General features: G+C 40.1%; 1 protein-coding gene across 2 annotated transcripts in view; it reads left to right on the top strand.

Moving 5' to 3' along the window:
* ncam1a (neural cell adhesion molecule 1a) overlaps positions 1–23,721 on the top strand; it is a 227,895-nt gene that overhangs the window by 162,260 nt on the left and 41,914 nt on the right. For both annotated transcript variants that reach the window (XM_079172238.1, XM_079172237.1), the window contains exons 7-12: positions 1,460–1,620; positions 2,242–2,384; positions 7,872–7,901; positions 14,758–14,908; positions 21,106–21,290; positions 21,690–21,786. In XM_079172238.1, the coding sequence (XP_079028364.1) occupies positions 1,460–1,620; positions 2,242–2,384; positions 7,872–7,901; positions 14,758–14,908; positions 21,106–21,290; positions 21,690–21,786 (767 nt within the window). The remainder of the gene's footprint in view (positions 1–1,459; positions 1,621–2,241; positions 2,385–7,871; positions 7,902–14,757; positions 14,909–21,105; positions 21,291–21,689; positions 21,787–23,721) is intronic.

Here is a 23,721-nt window from a genome sequence, read left to right as displayed (position 1 = left end):
ACTTGTTACTCTAAACATGGCGTAGCCTTAACATACAGTAGGTGTTACAAGGTTAAGATTTAAGCAAATATGAAATGGAACTTCTATGGCTAATATAGCCAAACAAATAGAATAAAAATAGGCTCTCTGCAAAACAAAAAAAGAATAAAAAGCATTATGAAGCTTAGAGCAACTTGATATGGGAGAAAATGGGCAGCGGCTTTGTTTTTATTGGGTGTCTATGCAAGAGCAATTGGATCTGAAACCCTTGATGCGACTACAACGTCGCTGTTTATTTATTTTTAACTTAATATTTAAATTCATCAATTAAAATGTGATCTTTAAACATATTTTGTTGGCAGAGAAGGTTAAAACTCTTCCGTTTTTTATTGGTGGCCCAATTAATCTTCACGACCTGAGAATACAACCTGAACATGAATGAGCAGTATACATTTGAGAAGTAAAGTGTTGATTAAATAGGTATGTGACATAGTCAGAGAGCACTTAACACTCGACATTGCAACATAATCTGTTGGTTAACCAGGTCTTTCAAGGAGATCAGTAATGACTTTTCTAGCATGGATTTATCATTAGCTGGTATAGTATATCTCAAGTACCTTTATTCAGTATGAATTAATGATACATGATCACCTCTCAAGCTCTGATAGGTACAAATAACCAACATTAATTTCCATCATACAGTTGTTAGCTCAATGCACTTTCATATTCATGGTGCATTATTTAATGGTGTCACGCAGCAGCAGCAGCACCAACAGCAACACCGCTGTGAGAGGAATAAAGCTTTTTTTTGCAGACATGTGAGTGAATAAGTCTATTGAACACCCAGATGCTGCACACAGCTGTCTTCCATGCAGCAAATCTGGAGTGTGATGTGGGTGTTGAGGCTGAGGGGGATGAAGCTCCTGGCCAGAACAGAGAACAGTTGAGACAGACAGCGAGGGTGAAGGGAGGACAGATGGGTGAGGCAGTGAAAAAACAGAGGGGTGAAGGAAGCTTGTTTGTTGTTTGTCATTCACTGTCTTCCTGCAAAATGCCTCAGGAAGGCTGCTACTCCAGGCATACAAATACTTACACAAACAGGAAATTTAACATCCAGTGATCCATTCTGCTTCTCAAGAGTGAAAGAGGGTTTTCTTGAAACTGAAGGAGACATGCATCATCATCATCAAATTGATGCATGGCCTTCTTCAAAACACAGAGAAAAGGGCTAAAGGAGAGCTGAGGCAAACAAAAGCTGTGGAACTGTTGGAGAAGTTTCTCAGAGGCATACAGCACAGGGCAGCTTTTGTGGTCTCCCAGCCTTTGTTGTATACCAGCTGCTCTCTCTCTGAGATAAAATCCCAAGCAGATCATTGTCAGCGAGTTAAGGAAGTTATTTGTAGGCCCCTGAAGTCGTGTAGGCAAACACTTGTGATGTGAACCCTGCCATGTCTTTTTCCTCTGTTTCCCTCTGCTACAGTAACAACGTTGTCCTTGAAACGGGTAATAAGTACAGCCTGAGCGACGATGGCTCGGAATTGTTAATAAAAAGTGTCAAGAAAGTGGATGAAGGAGATTACACTTGCATCGCCAAGAACAAGGCAGGAGAGAAAGCCGAGGAAGTCAGCCTGAACGTGTTCGGTAAGAGAATAACTCCATTCGCCTACAAAAGCATAACAGAGACTGAGGTTCTTTTTCTCTCTCGGTCCTTTTTCTTTTGTACTTATTGACATTTGCTGTACACTTCTCCACAGCTGTTCCAGTGGCTCGGTGCAAAGCTACACAGCGTGAAGTGTACAGTGAAAAAAGTGCCCTATTGAAAACTAATTAAGCCACCCCTTAGGACATTGAAAGATATCACACTAGAGTTTCTCTCCATGAGCAAATTTGCACCCGCTTCATGTAATCATGTGCTTGCAGCTCTATTATCAGTCAATGGGGTATGAAACCACAACTCTAATGAAGCCTGTCTGTATACTTGACTACAGTAATGCTAACAATATGTAACAGCTATTTAAAGCTGCACTCGTACATATTTTCAACATTGCATCAAATGTGCAAGATGTCACCCATGGTGTTGCAAACCACAGCAAATGATCAGCCCACTCTGCAGCTGCTCTGCTTAGTCGTTCAGCCTCTAAAAGCTTATTTTCCTCCAGAATTGGTAGAGACCAAAAGAGAGCTAAAAGGAGAATACATTCAACTTACACTCACGCGGGCAATTGTTTGCTAACACGTTCGCCATTTTTGTCTTGTTTCTAGTGAAACCCAGGATTACCTATCTGAGTAACCAGACTGCCTCAGAGTTTGAAGAACAGGTCACCCTGACCTGTGAGGCCTCGGGCGACCCCACACCCACCATCTCCTGGAGTTTCCAAGACAGGGTATTCACTGAAGGAGAGCAGGTACTCATTTTGTGTTTCTTTCTTTGGACAGTGCCACTTTCAAACAGCACACTTAATCAAACACAGGCTTATTACGATCCAGATCTAGATTGAAAACCAAACAAACAACCAAATAAACCTTTGGGAATAGAGAGACTCTAGATATAAATATTTGTTTTGTAGAATTGGCACCTTTCAGAAATGGGAAAAAATAATATGAATGCAGTATTTTTATTCAAGAAAATTCAAATCTGTTTTTGGTGTTTCACAGAATTCCATTTATTATTTCTAAACCTTTTTTATGTCCATGATGTGATGAACTGCACTCATTTTGTCAATACAGCGCAGACACTGTTAACCAATCATATGTATGTGAACTTCTTTAAGAACTGCTGTTATAACAAACCTCGAGTAAATTGTCGTTTATCTCAGAAAAAGACATCCACTAATATTCCCACTGAACTCAGTCACCGGTCCCCTGGCATGCATTGCTCGTGCATTGCTGGAAATGTGCTTTATTTCCAGCCCTCCCATCTTACAATGATCAGCCAATCAGCTGAAAGTGCTCGCTGTGCTTCATACACTCAAAACGTCTTATTCCCTCTTTGTACAGTAAAGTTTGGATTCAAACATCTCCCTAAACTTTTGGTAGCCTTCTCCAATACTGCTAGAGTTGCATCAATGATTTTGTACGTACATGAATGCTGGAGGGGAGAGTGTGCAGATTGCCATAAATCCAATTTCCAGGCAGTTCCATGGCCTGTTATTCCCCAGCGATGTTAAGAGTACATGTACCTCCCTATTAATCATTAGCATTTAAAAGGGAATATTTTTGTGAAAATAGTATGAAAAGTGCTCATTGGAAATTCAGAGAACATTAAGTGAGAGTCATTTTGAGAAAGAGGAAACATGATTTCAGTGAAATTAGCTCTTAATTATTGCTGTGTTGAGAGCCCTGAGTCTCCCTCTATCTGAAAATCTGATTGTTTTAAACTCAGCTTTAGCTACTCTGGCAAACTGCTGTGATAATCCACTTTGAGAATGAGTGGGCAATTTTTCCCAGGATGAACATGATATAAAAGTAAAGAAGTCCTTGCACGTCCAGACACATAAGGGTCATGCATTTTTGTCACGCCTTGGTATATATCCTCATTTTTTCTCTTTATGTCCTGAAGGAGCGTTGGCAATAATGCTGGATGAAAGCTTTGGCCATAGAACATGGAAAACGACTCCTTAAGATGTATGAGCTATGAATACCGCCCTTGTGCATTTTCTCCATTACAGTGGTCACAGCTGTTGGCAGTCGCCAGACTGGGGAGAGAATCTCATCCCAAGTCTATTGTTATGCTCTTATCAGCTCATTAATATGGTATAATTTTGAAAAATCCATCTTAACGGTCTGTTCTGACAACATGCATCATGTGAGCAGTAGACGGATTAGTCACTTCAGAGCGGTAATTTCCTGCGGTGAATGCAGTAAACAGTATTAAGATAATTACCTTTCTGCCTCTAGCAGGTTTGTGGATTCAGGAACACCTTACAATCCGGTTCTTGCTTCAGCATGCATTAGATACGGAAAAAGTAATAATACATCTTAATATTCTGATATGAAATGGTAGTTAGGCACTGTGTATTTCCCTTGCAGAGGCTCCCATAACCTGGGTTATGGACTGGTGCTAGGCTTTCAGAAATTTGCTAGCAGGTCGTATCAGGAAACTATATGATTTTGTGACAAAAACTGAATAATAATATTGGTTATTTTTTAGGTAATTCTCTAGAATATGGGTCAGTCTGTGCTGCACTCCCATGCCCAACATACACATGTTTGACTAAAGTAGGCCATTGTATGCAAAGTAACCAGTCCATTATCAGCTTCAGAAACACGTAAACTGTTTTTGTAATACAAGACAAAGTTTCCAAACGAGCCGCCATGTTGTTCCATTTTGAAATCTGCGAACAGACCGTGAAGCAACACGTACTGTATGAGCACATACCCTCACCAGCCGTTTGCGGGAGCGGTAAACTTTTCCATGGTAACAGCAAGGTCCATCAATCAGAGACGTAGCCGTTAGACTTCAGAATTGTGGCTAGTGTTGTTCATGACATCGCAAATAAAACATTTCTTTCTTTAAAATGATAATATCATACAGCCTTGTGGCTTCTACATGATTATATCCCGTCGTAGCTCACAGTAAGTCTATCTTGGATGGTCACGACACTACGGCTAACGTTCAGAATATGAATAGGATTGTCTTCACTGTTCTCTATGAAATATAAAAGCAAACAAAGTTAAAGAGTGCATTCTTATTTGTCTTCTCTAGTGTGCTCTCTTGCAACAACATTGTTAATATGAAAGTGGTTACTTAGCAGGAACCCCATGCCTTACATAATCAAACACAGTTGGTGTGTGACTGTTACAAATAATGTATGTGCATGTAACAATAGGTGTTCTATTCCTGGAGACACAGTGAAAACACCTGTGCTGGTATGTCTCAAAGGACACCGAGTTGCACATTAAGTGGGCCATACTGGCCTGCTCTACTTCACGGCTCTGTCCAGCTGCATTCAGCTAGTGCTGTGTGATGAATTATGTAACATCAGAGATGTCACTGTGAGATGAACCGTTCTACCTCGGTATGACAAGATCAAACTAAAAAAAGACCACGGTTATGACAGTCTCTAGCATCTTTGCTAGTGGTACCAGTTCAAATCAATACGGGTAAGTAAGGCTGGTGGTGTTCTGTATTCCTCTTATTGTCAACAATCCCATTAAAGACCAACACCAATAATGTGTTAAGTGTTAAAAGACATGGGTTTTGAATTTACAGCAGCAGGATGTTGACAGAATGTTCGGCTGACTCGTGGTAATAAATAAACCACTCATTGCAGCAATGTGTCTCAGTGATGTGTTTTGTTATTACCAAAATTGGACCAGACCAATTGGGCAGTACATTTTTTAATATGTTGGAACACGTAACATATCTTAAAAAAATATAGGGCTCTCTCCTCCCTCACCCTGGCCTCGGTTTACCATTTTATTTACTGGGTTGAAATGTTTCGTCAAACAAGCCTTCATCAAGGGCTCGGATGAGACTTCATAAATTCAACCCAGAACCTTCCCAGTATCATGAATGTCTTCCTTTTTTTTTTAGGCTGACTTTAATGCAGTCAAGCCAAGACTTTTAAAATCTTGCCCAAGGGAGTGATATATCTTTATTTGGCACATTTACACCATAACGGGCTTTAAAAAAACGACTTTGCTCTGGAACACATCTTGGGTTAATTGTTTTAAATTAACAAAAACATATGAAAGCAAAAGCATTTCAACTTCAAGCTCAATTAGTCATTGAAGCACATGACTCACTGTGACATTTTTCATTTGAAAAGCAAGGATGAATGAAATCAATGATTTCCAATATATGGAGGCATTATTTTTAACAATACTGGGCAATGCAGCGCATCCCAGCCTTGTGGAGCTGGGTGTTGCGCCAACAGCTTTGCTTGCAAAAAGTGTTGTTGCTGGTTTAATGCCTCCACCTCAGTTCCATGCTCGCAGAAAGGAAATATAATGGCAATGGTAAATATTTTGCAAAAGAGTGACGGCGGAGTGTCGATAGTGTGCTCAATACACTCGTCTTGGATTAAGCATAATGGTTTTTGATTTGAGTGACCTCATGACTTGTCCTTCTAGAAACCAAACGTCCCATTTTGCGACTCTTGGTTCTACAAATGCCAATATCAGATGATCAGAAGAGAATTTGATTCAGCCATGGTGTCCCAAGTTTTTCCTATTAAATGTGCCATTTATCACTTCCAATCAGTGGAAGCATTCACACAGCACAGTGCATTCATGGCTGTTTTGCGAGTTACTGAATCTTATCTTCCACCTGCAAGACAGGACTTGCCTGTTGCCACTCATAGTTGTCACGCCGTATCTTCTTCCATTTACAGCCCGTCATCGTCCCTCCCTCTACTATCTATCACTGTCGGATCAATTTAAATTCAATGAGGCTTTAATCAGAACATCCCACTGATCATTTGGTGATAGCTGTTACTAATTTGTCATTTGATCATCATGCATCATTGGTCCGTTTTCTGTTTTCCCATGCTCTGTCTCCCATTCACATTCTAGTTCTACATCACAGCAGCAAGACTGCAAGAGCACAGACACACTGAGAATGTTGTGAAATGACAGAAAGTCATTTTACTGGCTGCCGCTATCTGTTTACAACTTCACTGTCTCGTAAAAATGATAATGGTTGTTATCACGATATTATCTCTTAAGAAGGGATTTCAGTGTGATTGTGTTCCTGAGGTTCTTTCCACATTCTTACATATGTTTTTTTACACCATGAGAGTGTAATTATCCGGATGTACATAACTTAAATCAATGAAAGATCTGCTCACCAGTCTTCTGCACACACATGAAAGAGTTAATCAAAACACAGAATAACACGATGAGAAAGCCACTGATTAGGAAAACAAAGTATCGAGATACAGCTAATGGCTCACTCATAATTAGTATCAAAGCCCTGTTTTTTGTCAGTGTGCCTCCAAATTCTCTCTTATGACAGTACATTCATTATTTTTTGAGAAGCCCCCTTGCTGCTTTAGGAAAATCCAGTTTGGCATTTTGAGCAGTTCTGTAAATTCCCTGACTGCATTGAACTGTCAAGCCAGAAATCCCCAAATCCCGATAGTCCTTTTCACTTTTAGAAAACCTTGAACTTAATGATGTCGGGTTTTAATATTGCTTCTGCTCTGTTGTGAATATTTTAATAGAGAAGTGTAATTAATTTATGATCGAATCACAATTGTAAAAAATACATCTTGGTAGAAAAATCAATCAGTATCATCCAATGTGAAAGTAATTCCCTGTAATCCTCATCAATGGTTTAGCTAATTGTGAATACAAACAATGCCAGTATGCATCCATGTTTAGGCCCCTTGGTCATAAATCATGTATATTGCACATTACTGCTGCACTTTCCAAAGCATGTAGCTGTGTTGTAGATGTTGAAATTACCTTTCAGGCAAGCATTGGTTTCCATTTGTTTCACTTGGGTATGAAAATCAATGCACATTCCTGAAAGTTGAGTTGGGTAATCTATCACAGTGAGCATTATGTCTGCATTAGTTTTGATCAAAGTTACATTAGTGTTGCGTGCCATAAACAATAGCAGACACAAAGTTCATCGTGATGGATTACCTAACTCACCTAGCAATATCAAAGTCACTGCAGGTTGATTTCCCTACAATTTTTGTCAATGGACCTAAAAAAAAAGAAACTACCCAGAGGGTAGAAAATGCACTCTGGTGTGTGCTGGAAAATGATTGGCTGCAATTTATTTGGAGCCAATGAGCTAAAACATTCAAAATCACAGGTATGGTCCTTCAAACATGAAAGCATTACACATGTCCTGCAGGTAAATCCAGTCTGCACAAAGCTTACTTTGCTCCTCTGTGTCGGTGTTTGTCTTTGCTTCCTCTGTGTTTGTTCCCTTCTAGGCTTCTTGGACGCGACCAGACAAATATGAGGTATGGCTACTAAATATGGTAGCCTGACTCTAGTTGTAATAGCCTACACTTACACTGTAGACTACCCCTTTTTTAATGCAGAGCAGAAGTGTTGTCATTTAGCCCGCATTTAGTGCTCACTACATTTAGTTGTGCACTAAATATGTAGACCATTAGACGCGTAGTACAGTACATTTAATCCACTTAGTTCCAGTAGACATTAAACTCCCTCTATTTACTTGTCCCCGTTTATTTTTGTCGAGACAGTCACAGTATCTCAAAGTAGATGTTGACCATATAGCATGCTGCTATTTCCTGCTGCATGGTCTGGTTAGTTCTCAGACTTTGCTCAGTTCAGGGCAGAAACAAATTCCTGCACTGGGTTGTTGATAGGCCAGCAGCTCCACTACACTCTCTGCTCTGCCGTGCCGATAACTCACCAAGCTCTACTAAATCTTAACACAGTGGTTTTAAATGTTAGTAGCCGACTAGCATATGCCAGTCTGCATGTTTTGACTTCAAAAAAACACAACAGCAGCTGACACCTTCAGTGGGGCCTCATCAATATGTTGGTCTTACTGGGTCAGTTCACCTAAAGTACAAAAAGAGAAGAGAAAAAAGGTTTTCTTGCAGGCAGGTTTTGAGGTAGATGTCTCTCAGATTTCTGTGCCCAGCCCGGCACAATGGAAGGAGATGGAATTCCTTTTTTGGTGTGATCGTTTGAGGTACAGACATTACGGGGGCTTACGATTTAGTAACATCCCTTGGATCACATTTTACAAGATGTTAAAAATCAAACCTTAGCATGCCATGGAAAATGATGACAAGCGTGTTCAATTATGAAACGTATTCAATTATGAAACAGTATTATACTTTTATACACCAGCTCCCTGCTGTAGTGTTTGATTTGAAACAAACATGCAAACTCTTGGCCCTCCACTACTGTTCCTAGATAGAACTGACACAATTTAACACCCTAACTTCACTCACTGCCACACGCACGACAAGGGAAGCAATTAATTTACTTTACTAAGCTTCTCTGTGAGAATACTCAATGTACCCCATGAACCAATGGTACCGTTAATAAAAATGCACACAATAAATTAACTTGTGCAGCTCAGCATTCTGGACTGTGTGCAAGAACTCTACCAACACTGACAGTGTGAAGAGTCTCTGCACACGCACCAGTCCTTACAACTTGTTTTTCCAAAAGTAGTGAATTGCTACTTCCCTATTTTCACTTTCAAGTTCATTTTACTTATCTGTTCCAACCCTTTCTCCTCCAAAATTGCATTCCCTTGCATCTAAAATGCATTGTCAATGACGTTTCGAGGGAAACACCTTTCCTCCCAGATTACGGTTGCAGTTTTAAACATGTGGTTAAAGTTATGCATTGAAAAAAAAATATATGTATAATAAATTGGTTTTGTTGAGGTAACAAAACCGCTTGTAAGCCTTATGTAGCCTTATGATTTAGCTTAAAATAATTATGTTTGTTATGCTATTTAGTTTGGAACATAAAGGAACATTAGGATAACACTGACTCTTTGACCCACCCATCCAGCCCGACCCCACCACAAACTATAATAAGAAACTTATATATGATATGTCTAAAATATGACCAAAAATGAGTTTCCCTCAAAACGTTATTGACATTGCAGTTTTGTTGTATGGGAACGCAATTTTTAGGAGACCAGGCCATCCAATCTTGTGCCTGGATTTGTGTCACATTGTTGACCAGTCACCTGGATTTCAGGTTGTGTGATTTAAGGCTATGCCGACCGTCTGCAGCATACGTATTAGTATGTGATTGTCTCATTGCGTTATGAGTTTTCCCGTAGTTCATCTCTTTGATTCGAGTAGCAGAGTACTATGTGGAGTGTGGTACTTGTAGGTGGTTTTCCCTGTATCTCTTTTGTTCTTTTGTAGACAACCAGCTATTAGTAGATGTAAAGTTTAGCCGTTTGCTGTAGTGAAGTACTGGTCTTTGTCTAGACGATTGCCAGTCGAGAGATGTGTTTAGAGTGCATCATCTTAACTGTTTACTGTTCCCTTTCTCTTTTTCCCAATGGTTTCCCTATCTGCTTATCTCTACAGGCTGACAGAAGTAAGAGTAGACATTGTGTTGAACCTGATACAGCAGCTTGTATCTGGCTGCGCAGATAAAAACATTGAAGACAGGAATACCATAAAACTAACTTGTCTCAATGATCTGTGGTGAAGATATCGTTCTTAATATTCTATGTGTCTGAAGATATTGTCAGTCTATGGTTCTGCACAGCAGTGAAGACAGAAATGCTTCCATGTTAAATATTTTGATGTAACCCACCATAGAAAACCAACTGTCGATGAATGCACTTCTATTGCACATTGATCAAACTAATATGTTGTCACCAACAACAGTGTTGGTCCTGCTTGCAGCGGCTAAGCCCAGCTCTGTGATAGGCATGAATCAGGCTGCTAACAAGCAGGTATTATATGATTATTCATGATGATGAATGGATCCTGAAAGGTGGTATTATGCTAAAAAAGAACTGCAAAGCCTTTACAGTGTGTCCGTATTTTATCAAGAAGTGCACTTCAGGAAGCACGGTGACACTTGAACCAGATCAAGGTCTGATTATAATAACTTGCCCACTGAATCCTAGTAATGTCAGCGGTGCTGAATGAAGCGTTCAAGCAATACTCATACAAGGTCTGGAAAGCTCAAAATGCTGTGTTGTATTTACCACAAATTTGTATTACTGTTCATCAGTCATTAGTAAATATGGTTCTCATAGATAGTCCAGACTAAATAATGGAAGCAAGGCCATTCTACTTTGTGTTTTTGTGAGCAGCTTCGAAATCTGCACAGTACAAGCAATTTCACAAAAACTTATTCCAATATGATCTGCTTTGTAGGTTCATGGTAAGTAACTTAGCACCAGGGCCCCTCGGCCACCGGAGCACCCTGAATGTCAAAATGTGTTTCTTTAGTTGACATGGACTGCTTGAATGCACCATCAGTTTTAATTTCTGGAGGAGGCGCAGGTTGACCTTCATGTGTCAAATCCTGTAGGATCCAGCCCCCGGATTGGGAGACAATTAATCAAGAATTGTATTCTGGGTGCAGTGGCCAATTAAAGATATTGTTGTCTCAGCTTGTCAGGCTCTACTGAGGAACAACAGCTCTACTTTTATCAGTTTAATTGTCCTTTTCAATGACAGAATTACAAAAATACAGTAGGCCTTGCTCAGGAGCTCAAACTTAATGAAAGAACTTTCAGGGATTGCCGTCAGGTCTATCAACCTTGATTGGTCAAGCAGATGGGTTTTCACATCACAGCAAGAATGACAGCAGTAAACACAATAGCCACCATGTTATTGCAGCATCTGTATTGACTAGGGCAACCTATATTTTAAAAGAGAAGAACAATGCAGAAAGTTTGTTGGACAAATGAAGGTGACCAGACCCTCAATTGTAATCAGGGATAGAGATTAGGGAGGCGCTGGAGGCAGCAATTAGAAAAGAAAAGGTGTACCAGAAATTCTTTCATACATCATATCGCCAAAATAAACAGGGGATTTGAAGAAAAAAAAAGATACAGGATTATAGCAGAATTAAGGATCAAAATGCATTCCGCAGGGTAAACTAAAATGTTTTCCTCCAGAGTGAAATGTCTCAACAACTATTTGGATTTCTTTCTTAGTTGATCAATAGTTCATGATCAAATACCTGGGAAACTAATTACATTCCCATCAGCCTCGGCTCTATTTAAAACAGGATGTTAAACATTATCGTTGAACACCAGCATGTTAACATTGTTAGTGTTGGCATTTAAGCATTTTGGTCACCGCAGTGTCTATACAACACCTTCCCAATCCCAACTCTTTTAATACAGGGGCTTGGTCAGTTACCCTAAGCTTCACACTATGACGCTCTAGGTACTCCTCTAGCATTTGTTTTGGACGTGTCAGTTTCTGCTCTTAACATGCATAGTGTGCTTTTGAAAAATAAAAGTACGTCTTTTACATCCCGGATCTATTAAGAGTCAGATGAAAGCCGGGTGCATCTCATATAGATGCTAAATGGTGCCTCCGTGCGTCGGTATCAGACACCGAGGGCTTGACGAGCAGGGTGTGAGAACGGCTTGGTCTTTACAGCCTCACAGAGCTGTAGTCGTTCTCATATCGTGGTGTGTTATATTTATCAGATTTGTGGCCAGCTGACAAACGAAGGAGCTAGAAAGGACCTCGAAAATTCTCACATGCCCTATTTGTAATCACCATTAGGCTTCTGATATGAACAGTTGTTCCTAGTCTGCATTCAATATTTACAGAAATCCTGTGTGACACTAATGCCGCATTAACATCTTTCTATAGAGTCAGTAAGGCTGTACAGGTGTTGAAGAGGTGCTAACAGGAAAGAAAATCCTCAAAGTAAAACAGGTCCTGACTACTCTTGTGACAGCTTTGATTTAAATTTAGTACAAAAAGAAGCAGCACAAATGAAGAATGAACTGGGTTTGTTTTGTGCCGGTTCTGGCTCTAGACTCCTCCTATATAATCGTTGTATTGCAGAATTAATGCCAAGTGAAACATGAGCATTGCCGGTTTGCGTAACAGAGTGCCAGCTCGGCCCTACAAAGCAAAGAAGGCGCTCCTGCACAAACGGGGGACACTGTGTGACACCAATCCAATGCCTTCCCTTACAACTCCACTGTTTAATTATTTTAGTGAAGAATCAGAGTTGTATAATTAAAACCATTCGTTGGAATGAAATAAATCCTGTTCAAAGGTCTGCCTGTTCACTTCTACCTCTGTTGTATCATTAAATTATTATTCTTCATTAAACTTATCCCTGTTTACATTCCAACAGTGTGACCAATGCAGCTTCTGCCTGTATCATTGCAGTAAGGCAAGATTAATGCTGCCCTTTCAAAAATGTTCCAGGACACTCCCTCAGATCTTCAGTAAACAGCAGAAATGTTTCTGCCACATCTGCATCCCCTTGCTTTGTAGAGGATGTCAGTTCATCCCATAATGCTAATACAACAAAAATCATTCAATTATTTATAAAACATAAATGCTGATGCACCTAGAATGCCTAAAATATTAATAACAAATCATGGCAGGTAGAAGGAAGACGTATATCTTCTGTTGGTTTGAAAGTGAAGAAAAAATGTTGCTGTATTTTTAACAGCCAGACTTTTTCGAGGACCTGCCTCATGGCTCCTCTAAAATATTGATGTCTTCTTTTTCTTGCCTGCTACCGTCTGCGGCACATTTTTTTTTTTATCTCAATCGATGTCCTGTTGGGATGCTTGCATTAGTTTTCTGGCAAAATACTCAGATGTGACGATTAATGTCGCTGAGAACAAAGAACGGAGCAGGACACCTGGCCTCACTGTTGTAGTTGGTAATGTGAACACTGCAGATCAACCTAGGTTGCACCGCATGATTAATAAGGCAAGTTGAGGTCGTTGGGTATGCCCAGATGTCAGCCGCTCACGCTGAGAGCTTGTTCTGAATAAGGCATCCTCAGTGACCCTGTACATCCACAATACAACAGGTTCAACTGAGCAGGCAAGGCAATGAAGGGGATCTGCCGAGGAAAATAAAAACACGGTTTAACAATGAATTTGTCACAACTGCAATTATAGTGTTCCAACTGCAATTAAACTGCCTGTAAACCTGCAACTAGACTGTTAAATGGTTGGGACAGCAATCGACATACTGTAGGAGTTTTATTTCCTGGGGCGTTGTGCATTCGCTGATTTTCATGCTGATGCAGGGATAGTTTCTCAGTGGCCATTATGTCCACTGTATTGCTGCTTGTATATGTGCGAGACAAAGTGTATTTTATTGGTTTATTTGTATGCTTTTGAGAATCATGCATATGATTTTAAGATTGCTGCGTGTACCTTGTCAACCTCGTCTCGGCATCTGACAGCAATGCACGGAGGTAATCTTTAGCGTCTGGATATGCCACACCGGGCTTATAACTCCAATGCCGTCCCACCAGCGTCATTGTAATATGCTCAGAGCAACTGACATAGTATAAAGACCGCAAGTATAAAGAGCGACTTTGGATTGGTGGTTGTGGATGGGTCAAAGAAACACAGGACTTTCACCCAGGAGATCCTTGTTCGTGTCCCATGTCATATGTATGTCACAAGCGTCCTCACACTGTCCCTGACACATCCAACACTGATGCTAGAGGGGTACCGAGAGCAGCATAGTGTGAAGCTTAGCTTATGTTCTTGGGATTTGACGAGTTGTGATTGAGAATGTGATGATGTTGTTCACCTGAATCCCCTGAACATGGGTCAATGACATTTATCGGGGTCTAGAGCTTTACTCTAAGTTCACACTGTGGATAATGCTGAAGGCTGGTGTATCTATATTTTCTTATTGTCAACAAATCCCTAGTTAGATCTAGTCCCCATCCTGTCTGTGGCACTCACCTTACAATAAGAAAACTATAGAATAACACCAGTCTTCTATATTTCTGTCCATGCATCATTTTTTTGCATTCTGTTTCTGTGGTGTTGTATCTTTTCTGTTGTCTTCATCCAGCTGCTCATCACATGGTGTTTTTTGTTATTAACAGTTATTATTCACACTGCAGGTCACCTTTCGATCAAACAGTGTTCGTTACAGTTTGTTTTTAGTTGATGAAGTTCATTTCCCAGTTCACCTTTTATTTCTTTACAAACAGACTAGAGACTTTTTTTTTTTTTTTTAAAGGAAGCTTTCAGTGTTTAGACCAACAACTATAAAAACTCTATTAAACAATCTGAGGGAATCTCTGAGAGAGTAGCAGGACATGCATCCACGTCTATGAAAATGTCAGGCTTTACAAGTGAGACTAATTACTTTTTCCTCTTTTTTGTAGAGCCTTGATAGAAATATTATGGTACGCAGCCACGCACGGGTGTCCTCGCTCACCTTGAAAAACGTCCTGTTCACGTACGCCGGCCAGTATCTCTGCACCGCCAGCAACTCCATCGGACAGGACATCAAGCAATTGTACCTGGAAGTCCGCTGTAAGTCACCCAACTCTTCCTTACTCTAATTATTTATCACTGCTGTCAATATCACTTTTTGTTTGTAATATCCTACTTCATTTATGAATACGAGTATTAACAGCTGTTTTGCATTTGTCTTTTGCTGTTTTCATTTTGACATTTCATCTCACCGTTGAAATGTTTGTTGAAGAAAAACACAAATGTCTGTGATTAATTATTGCCAGATGTTAGATGATATTTTTAACACAGCATCCCATCTCAACAAACATCCTTAATATGTGCAGTAGAAAGAATAAAAGTGAGTATCAAAATGACAAATTCATTGATGCTGGGCAAAAAGGAAGGGTTAGAGTGATTGAAGGGATTTTTTTGAAGTGGGTTGTATGAGGTACTTTTTCATTGTCAGTGTCGTAGATAACAAGAGTAACAGCATGAGAGCAGAGCAATGTACTGCTGTGGGCAGGTGCATCAAAAAGTATTTTAGACACCTGAAAGTGTATGCAATATTTAAAAGATTTTACCGCTTTACCTTTCCGTCAGACAGCCATTTCCAATGAGCAACAGAAGCTGTTTTATCGATATATACTCTCTTCAAAGCATTTGAACTTGCACTTGGCTTTTTAAATCGATCGAGGCAGCTGCAGTCTGCTCGGTAAAAGGAGTCATGTGGCTATAAAGAGAGCATAGATTGATGCCACATGATCAGTTTCCCGTCAAAAAGCATTGTCTGACGGCCAAATGTGTTGAAAATGTTTTAAATGCAACGTACAGTTTTACTCTACAGGTAATACACTTACTATGGATAACCCCACTTCAAAAAATCGGAATTGTCCCTTTGAGTCAGGATATGAAGGCGAAAAAGGACACTTTGTTCCAGGCATTCATCTGTCTTTTGTTGGCATTGACCTGGTACAGCTGCCGCAGCTGCTCCTGCCTCCACATTTCCCCAGGACAGTCTTCAAATGAAATGTCATGTAATTAGGAGTCAGTTAAAAATGTTAGTGACTAGTCGGCGATTGTAGAGTCCCATGGTTTGATCGTGATATATCACCAGGCTCTGTTGCTCAGTGCGTTCCAGGAGTAATTGTGTTGTAATCGACGTTTTTGGTGCCCAGACATTTTCTCAACATGTCTGTTTCTGCTCAGGTAGTGATTTCCTCTGTTTCCTAAAATGGCTTTTGACAGGACTCTGACAGCTTCTTCTGGGCTTTGTTCATTAGCTGTTGATTTTACCTGTAGGCAGAACAATCAATAACTCAAGCTTTTCACAAACACAGACTAACAGACTCGACAAATATTCTCTAGTAAATAGTTCTGCAGCCCAATGGAGTAAAGGCAACACTTACTGCCTGGCTTTAACAGGTTAGATTAAAGTTGCTACTTTGCTCATTTGCCACATTTTACTGAAATTCCTGACTTGCCCGCGATTAAAACAATGTCGCAGGGAGTGAAGTTTCACCTTGTGTATTTTTGGATAAAAAGGTAAAGAAAGATACTACTATGACAGAAAAGTGCCATATTACACGACTATTTTGTTGACAAAGAAGAAAGTCTAATTCTAAAGTCATTTATCAATTGCTTTACTTTCCTAAGGTGCGGATTACTGTATCACACCTATTGTCAGATAAAAACAGCATCAGCAAGTCTTTGGAAAACTGTCATCTTGGCGAAATGATTCTGCTGAAGTCAACACCTTAACGATCACAAGTTTTTAGTTTCTTTTTAACAAGCAACAAATTGGTGCCACCGGTAATTCCCATCTCAGGTGAAGTGAAGCGAAGCGGCATAAAGTTACCGCACGGCACAAGACTGAGCGTGCACTGTGTGTGTGAATGTAAAGGTGATGTAGTCTGTAGGGAGAGCTACGTTTTGGTTTTATGCTGCAACCCATTTATAGTAAGTCGTTGCATAAATGACCACACTATGTTCAAACTAAGCTTGACCTGACACATAACTGCTACAACAGGCTGCTTGCCATCAGATGCACAAAGCTGACTATGTTCATTTTTCCGGGTGTTAAATTAAAACGGCCTCAACCTGTTAAACAACACACCTCGCAATAAACCCTGCAGTTTATAGGAGCATATAAAGATAAGGAACATAAAAACATTGCAGTGGATGCAAGTAGATACGTATTCAAATCTGAAAATCAGAGGAGGACCAGGGGTGGTGCTTGTTAAGACCAAAGGATATGTCTCAGGATGCAGCGTCTGGCCAGTCACCTCTGTTTTTGGAGATAAGTGAGAGAGCAGAGTTTGCTGGGTCAGTGGTACCACTGCGATTGGTTGCCATGGAAACAAGGGTCTCATTTCTGACATAGCCTCAAGGTACAGTGGCTTTTGAGGCTTAGAAATCCGTGCAACAGTGTAATTACTATTTTCTTTGGGCATCCTAACTCTAGACTAAAATGCTTGTGCAAACCATTTTGTCTTTGATTAGCAGTTATACGTATATTAGAGACTGATAGGGGTTATAACGTCGTGATATGATGTGCTGGACTACAGAGACGGAACAAAACTGCTTTGAAACACAGAGATCGTATATCTTAAAATGAAGCTATCCTCAGGAGAACCCAACATACTTTACCATCAGTCAGCATTGCAGACTCAGAAATGTACCCGATGTAACTTGGCATTCTCAAAACACATCCTTGGAAAGATTGGATGTGCACAATGGAAGCCAAATCGCACTTGATCTTGTTTTGGAATCTGTTGAATGTCGCATGGTCAAAAATAAAGAGATAAATGAAGCCAATGAACGTTTAATTGGATTAATATGCCCTGCTCTCAATGCACCAGCAATTTGCTCAGAGATATAATCACGACGCAGCATTGATGGAGTTGTTTGAGGACTTGCCGTTTGATAGAGTAATCAGCAAGTAATCAGGTAGCTGATTCACTGTTGCCAAGCAATTATCGATAAGAAAAGGTGCTTTGTCTTGAACACAGCTCTCACTCTCTGTCCCCTCTATCACCACTCGCCCACTCACACAATGAACACCTTATCAAAGCATGGAACTTCCTATCTGCTGCACAGCATGATCCCATTAGCTTGGCTGAGTGTGTCTACGTTTGCTGAAGGACTGATAGGAAAGTGTTAATAACTTCTCTGTTTGAGCTCCGTTTTGTCAGCAGCTGAGGTTTGTTTAGCATGAATTTCTCATAATAATGCTGTTCAAGCTGCAAGCAGTTCCCATATCTACTTGTCTCTGTCCTGCTGGCTATAGAGTTCTGCAGGGATGACGTATTTTTGGAAGTTTGTACCGCACTGGTTCCCTCGTCAAAAAAGTCGATTGGATTTTTCTGATGGATTTTTGGAGTATTGCAGAAAATAATCCAAGAAATGAACGCATCTTTTATGATTTTTGAAGTATGAATGCAATCCACAGAAGTAAAAAGCTAACATATAAACAAACTACACCACGGGCACCATGAGCGCAAGTATCCACAACATGGCTGTAAATGGCAGGAGAGTAAAAAGTAGAGTATTTTTACTTTTTTCAATTCAACAATTTTTAATAAGCTACTATCTGTACTATAAATACATGTTATGCACGTACACGGATATCAGTATGTAGATACATACATTTATTTATAAATATACACAATCCCGTGTTTTATCTTTGTTTGTGATCATGGATAAGAATTAAAATCCTCACTCCCAAAGGTGACAAAATACGTAATTCCTAAATTCCTACAAATAGTAGTTATATCTAACCTGTATTAAAGCTGTATGGACTGTATAATACATACAATATATTTATATTATATTATTAGTATATGAGTTTCATGGTACGATTACCATCAGAAAATATCATGGTTTCTTCTTCTTCTGCTTCTTAATCTTGTTCTTGTTCTTGTTCTTGTTCTTGTTCTTCTTATTCTCAGTTACAATGATCCCTAACGGATCGATGAACAAAACATGTTAAGTTAATGTTATCAGCACTGTAGCATGTTAAATAACTACTACATGAAAAATAACATCAGCTTTGAGCGTTTAAAATAATATGCTATGAATTTGAACAATTACCATATATTGTTGGTGTAAAACAAGGCAGCCAAGCTAATCCTTTCTTTACTTTTATCTCTCACACACACTCGTGTTATTTTAGTTTTTACTACTGTAGATAACAAAATGCACACGGTATGATAACCATCAATGTTAAAACCCGCCGGTATACCAATATATCATTACAACCCTAGCTGTAGGTGACCTACATGATTATTTGCAAACGTATCAATAATCTCACCTATACCAGGCTAGGAAGCTATGGAAATCAAACAGGCAGGTCACAGGCACTGTAGTCAGTCAGCGAGAGCCCAAAGCAGCATCGGTAGAAAGAGTGAGAGTCTAATCAGGGCTGCAGGAGATGGAGCGTTTATTGACTCAGCCTCGGCCATCAATTCCAGCAGCAGCACACTGCAGAGTTTTCAAGGATCCAGGGTCAGAAATAAAGCCCCGGCAGTGTCAGGGGCCATAGCATTTCATAGCGCGCAGGAAGCAAAGCATACTTCACTGCATTCAGAAGCACTAATCAGTGATGTGAGCAGGATATAATAAGAGGAAACACTGCTGGAAAAACATTGCCATCTCCTGTTATGGCCTCTTACGATGCTGGTGAATAAGGCTCCCGGGTTAAGAGCTCTGACCATATGGTATCAATTCAATTCAATGAGCACATCAAAGTGGGCTACAAAATGGCACTTAGACCATAGAATGAATGGTAGCAGTGTTATTGGTATCCCTGCAGGCATCAAATATAGAGGTGTCACAGGGAGGAAGGATCTAATTTTCCATCAAAACCTAAAGTTGTTGATAGCAGTCAGAAGTGGCAGGGTCCAGCTCAGTTATTTCTGTTGAGTCCAGGCTCGCTCGCTAACTCATGATCGAGTGACTCACTGTGTAATAGTGGCAATCAGCCCTGTGAGGCGTTGGAGTTTTTGTAATTGCTGAGCTGGTTCATCTCTCAATAAAACCAACTTTTTGTCACAAGTAAAATTGGCTATTTAATGTTCCTGAAACCCCTCATAGGTTGTCTTTAAACCTGAAATGGGTACCATAAAAAGACCTTGTGTTGAATGTACAGGTGTAAGACAAATACAGTCATTATGCTATACTTAGCATTTGTTTGCCATTAAGATTCCAGGTTCTATCAGCATTGTTGTGATTGCTCCAGCTGCCCCCGGGAGTGTGTTTTTAAACGTCTTTTTTGATTGCAAAGATTTCTAAATGAAATGTCTCTCTGGTAAGCTGTGATAACATCAGCTGGAAATGCCGAGAAGAGGAGGCTCGGGGAATGGAGGCAATATTGCCATCCCACAATTCCTTGATGCTGCAAATAGAAGAATCTGTGTGGCCTTTCCCAGATTCCTATCAGTCCTGTGGATTTTTCATACAGAGATTTGACGGGTTTGATGATAATACGTATGCTTGTGGAAAAAGGATGTAGAATCAATTAACATTTCCTCTCTCCACGTTTTCACACACTCTGTGCTCTCACTCTCAAACGTCGTGTAGTGTGAGTGGACTAGCAATTCTGAGATTCTGAAAGTCTTGTAGTTAGCTACTAAGGGATAAAGAACTCGTTCCGCTGTTGGAGATTATCAGGCGGTTAAAGACAAAATCCATAAAAAACTTTTAAAAGGTGAAAATGCATCTTAACATCCATTTTCTCATAAATGTGTGCAACATTATTTAACTTTTTCTTAATTTGTTCTCTTTCATTGAAGCACGAGTATGTTTTCTTTTACCAGGCATCTTAATATCTAATTACAGGCTAATTGTACTAACAGTGCTAATGCTTTGTCTAATGATTTATTGCCACGCCTGGATGTACTGTGCAACATTGGTATCTACTTTCTTCACTTTAGATTCATATTTACATGAAGCATTTCCAGTCAACATTGCATCTATTTGTTGCCTAGTGTAAGTTCAGTTGAATTCTCCTGGGGCTATGGTTCCTCCAAATCGAAATCTCTCATAGACCTTGAAAAATGTTCAAATGTTCAAATGTTTTGATGATTCAGATCCATTGCACAAGCCTGCCTTCTCACATCCAGTATTTATCATTGTTTGAAAAAGATAAACCCTTGGATCTTTTCCCAGTGGTTAGTTGATTCTGGCCGGATGAACCATATTGAAGGAGTATCAGTCAAATGTTCCAAACATGCCTGTTGTGATGTTTTCCATCTTCTCTCCCCTGTGTGTTGCTGCAGATGCTCCAAAAATCCTGGGTCCAGTGACAGTGTACACGTGGGAGGGGAACGCGGCCAACATCAGCTGTGAGGTGGAGGCTTACCCCGGAGCCTCAGTGGTTTGGTTTAGAGACGGCCTCCAGCTGCCCTCTGCCAACACCACCAACCTGAAGATCTACAACACACCAACCATCAGCTACCTGGAGGTACACCTTACTGACATATAAAAGCAAAAGGGTTAATAGAACATATAGAGAATATTGTCAGGGCATGCCATCTTTCACATGAATAGCTAATTAGTAGTTTGAGAGAAAGATACTGAGTATGGTGCGCTATGTGCTAATGAACCCGTGCGGGATGATTTGTTCCTACACTGGATATCTGAGCATCTGCATCACGACCGTTTTCCAAATGAATCATTCTTATTCAGCAATGACTAAACTGCTAAATGACACAAAACCGATAACTAATGATTAAATCCTCAAAGGTACATGTTCAAGTTCTTCACAGGTCTACTCCGTTCCCAGAAGTATTTTATTCTTGTTCGCCTGCAGTGCCTGGCCGCATGACCTCTCAGTGTTTTCGTCTTTTTTTCTGTTTCTCAGATTACCCCCGATTCTCAGAATGACTTTGGGAGCTACAACTGCACAGCAACTAATGTGATGGGCTCTGAGTCCAAGGAGTTCCTTCTGATCCAAGCAGGTTTGCATTGCATTTAAATTAAAGTTTGTTGTGTGTTTGTTTTTTTATCAAACAACAGTTTTAAGAAAAATCTAAATAATATAAAATCCCAAATGGGGGTAAGTGCGAAGTATTGGTGGTTTGATGACTCTACAGCCTAGAAATAATGTGATAGCACCTGTGGCGCAAAAAAACAAAACAAAGAGAAGAAACAGTAAAACGATATGACTTTATGGATCTTACCACCCACCGCGAAATGCCCTGTGTGGAAACACAGGGGGCAATGTAACCAGGCGCAAGGCCCATTCGAAGTAATGGATAACATTTTAAAGCCAGTGTAGGGAGCAACTATATTCAAAATGATGCCCAAAAGGCAGCATGTAAAGAGAGAATATGCACAGAATTGTGAGGCAAGTAATGAGCAAAATTTTAATGACCGTGGATGTGTCCTTTAAGTGATACTTTCTTTGCACTGCAAATCATTTGTGTTAGCTTTATTTGGTATGCAAATTGTTTTGGACCCGTTGAAGGAGGTAGGTCACTCAGGACCGTGTCTAAATACAGAGTGGTCGAGTTAATTGTGCTAACAACCTCTGCTGCCACTGTGTAATATACTGTAGGCCCTTTGAGGTGATTTCTCGCTGCATAACTCATTATATGCCGAAAGGGACTCCCTCCAACCGTCACTGAAGAGTGTTCCGAAAGCAACCCAACTCAAATACATCTCACACCTTACACATTGAAATGTCAAAATCAGACAAGTAGCACGAGGCAACGAGCTTCACTTAACAAAGCTATTTCAATTTCAAGGGTAATTAAACTGTTTCTGCATTACATGCTAATGGTAAACAATCCAGCAACGATCCAGTAGATTTATCCTTAAAGAAGCAGCATTTCCAGTTGTGTGTCTGTTTGCATGATGGTAGTGAGCAGCTCTTGGAAGTTTGCAGACTTGCATAAATGGTTGACCAGAACTCAGCCGTGTGTCCATACTTGACACTTCAGTAGGATCTGCCTGATTGGATAGGGATAGGATATATTTCATGGTCAAACGGTGGATAAACTAATTAAATGTTCTATAAATTCTTGACAATGGAAGTCCCCTGTTAATTTTTCTGCTTTAGTAGACTTGCTTTATTGAATAATCGCCGCTAACAAAGCTCCGCTCATTCGCTGATAAACGCATGTTCCTATAAATTCTTCACAATAAACTTTGTCTGTTATGTTGTTGTTTAAAAGCTTTCGTTTTGAAGCGGTAAAATTAGGAATTGTTGGGTTTTCATCAGCAGTCACCTAACTCTGACTCTGACAGCGGATCTCAACGGACCACCTTGGCATGCGGTCTAGCTGATCGGATCCGACCTTGGAGCGCACAGACTTGACAGTTAATGCGTCCTGGCATGATCTGATGGCAAAAGTCGCATTGAAAAGACAAATGTCACCACGGCCTGAGAATAACATCCAGTGTTGCTTTGTTTTACCAGCACTGAGCAGTGGTTTCAGAAGAAAGTCGTTCATAACACAGAACAATATGACAGAGCAAAAAAAAAGGAAAGTTGATGGTGTCGCTAAACGAAAGGTCATGGCGTCAGTAAAATTAAAAAGGGTTCTTCCTAAAGGCAGCCTGGATGTGATTAGTAAATGTCTTGGTAATCCATCCATAAGATACATTTTCTCATGCAAAAGTGTAAGTTTTAGCTTTATCGATGCACCAGAGCAAAGGTCACTCGGTTAAAAAAAAAAAAAAAACCCGAATTAACTATCACATTTTATGAGCAGTAATTGTAAGAAAACCCAAATTGAATGGATGGAATTAACACCCACCTGGCATACTGATTACCGCCATTAGGCCCTTCCCCTGAAAGATAAAAAAGACAGCATAACATATTGTATCTACAGAGGACTACTGAATCGAGTACGGTGCTCCATCTCTGTGACACTTTGCCCTATCTTCAT

The sequence above is a fragment of the Pholis gunnellus genome (genome assembly GCF_910591455.1).
Source record: "Pholis gunnellus genome assembly, chromosome: 13".
Classification (NCBI taxonomy): Eukaryota; Metazoa; Chordata; class Actinopteri; order Perciformes; family Pholidae; genus Pholis; species Pholis gunnellus.
Note: the sequence above shows the minus strand (reverse complement) of the source record. Positions and strands in the feature narration are given on the sequence as shown.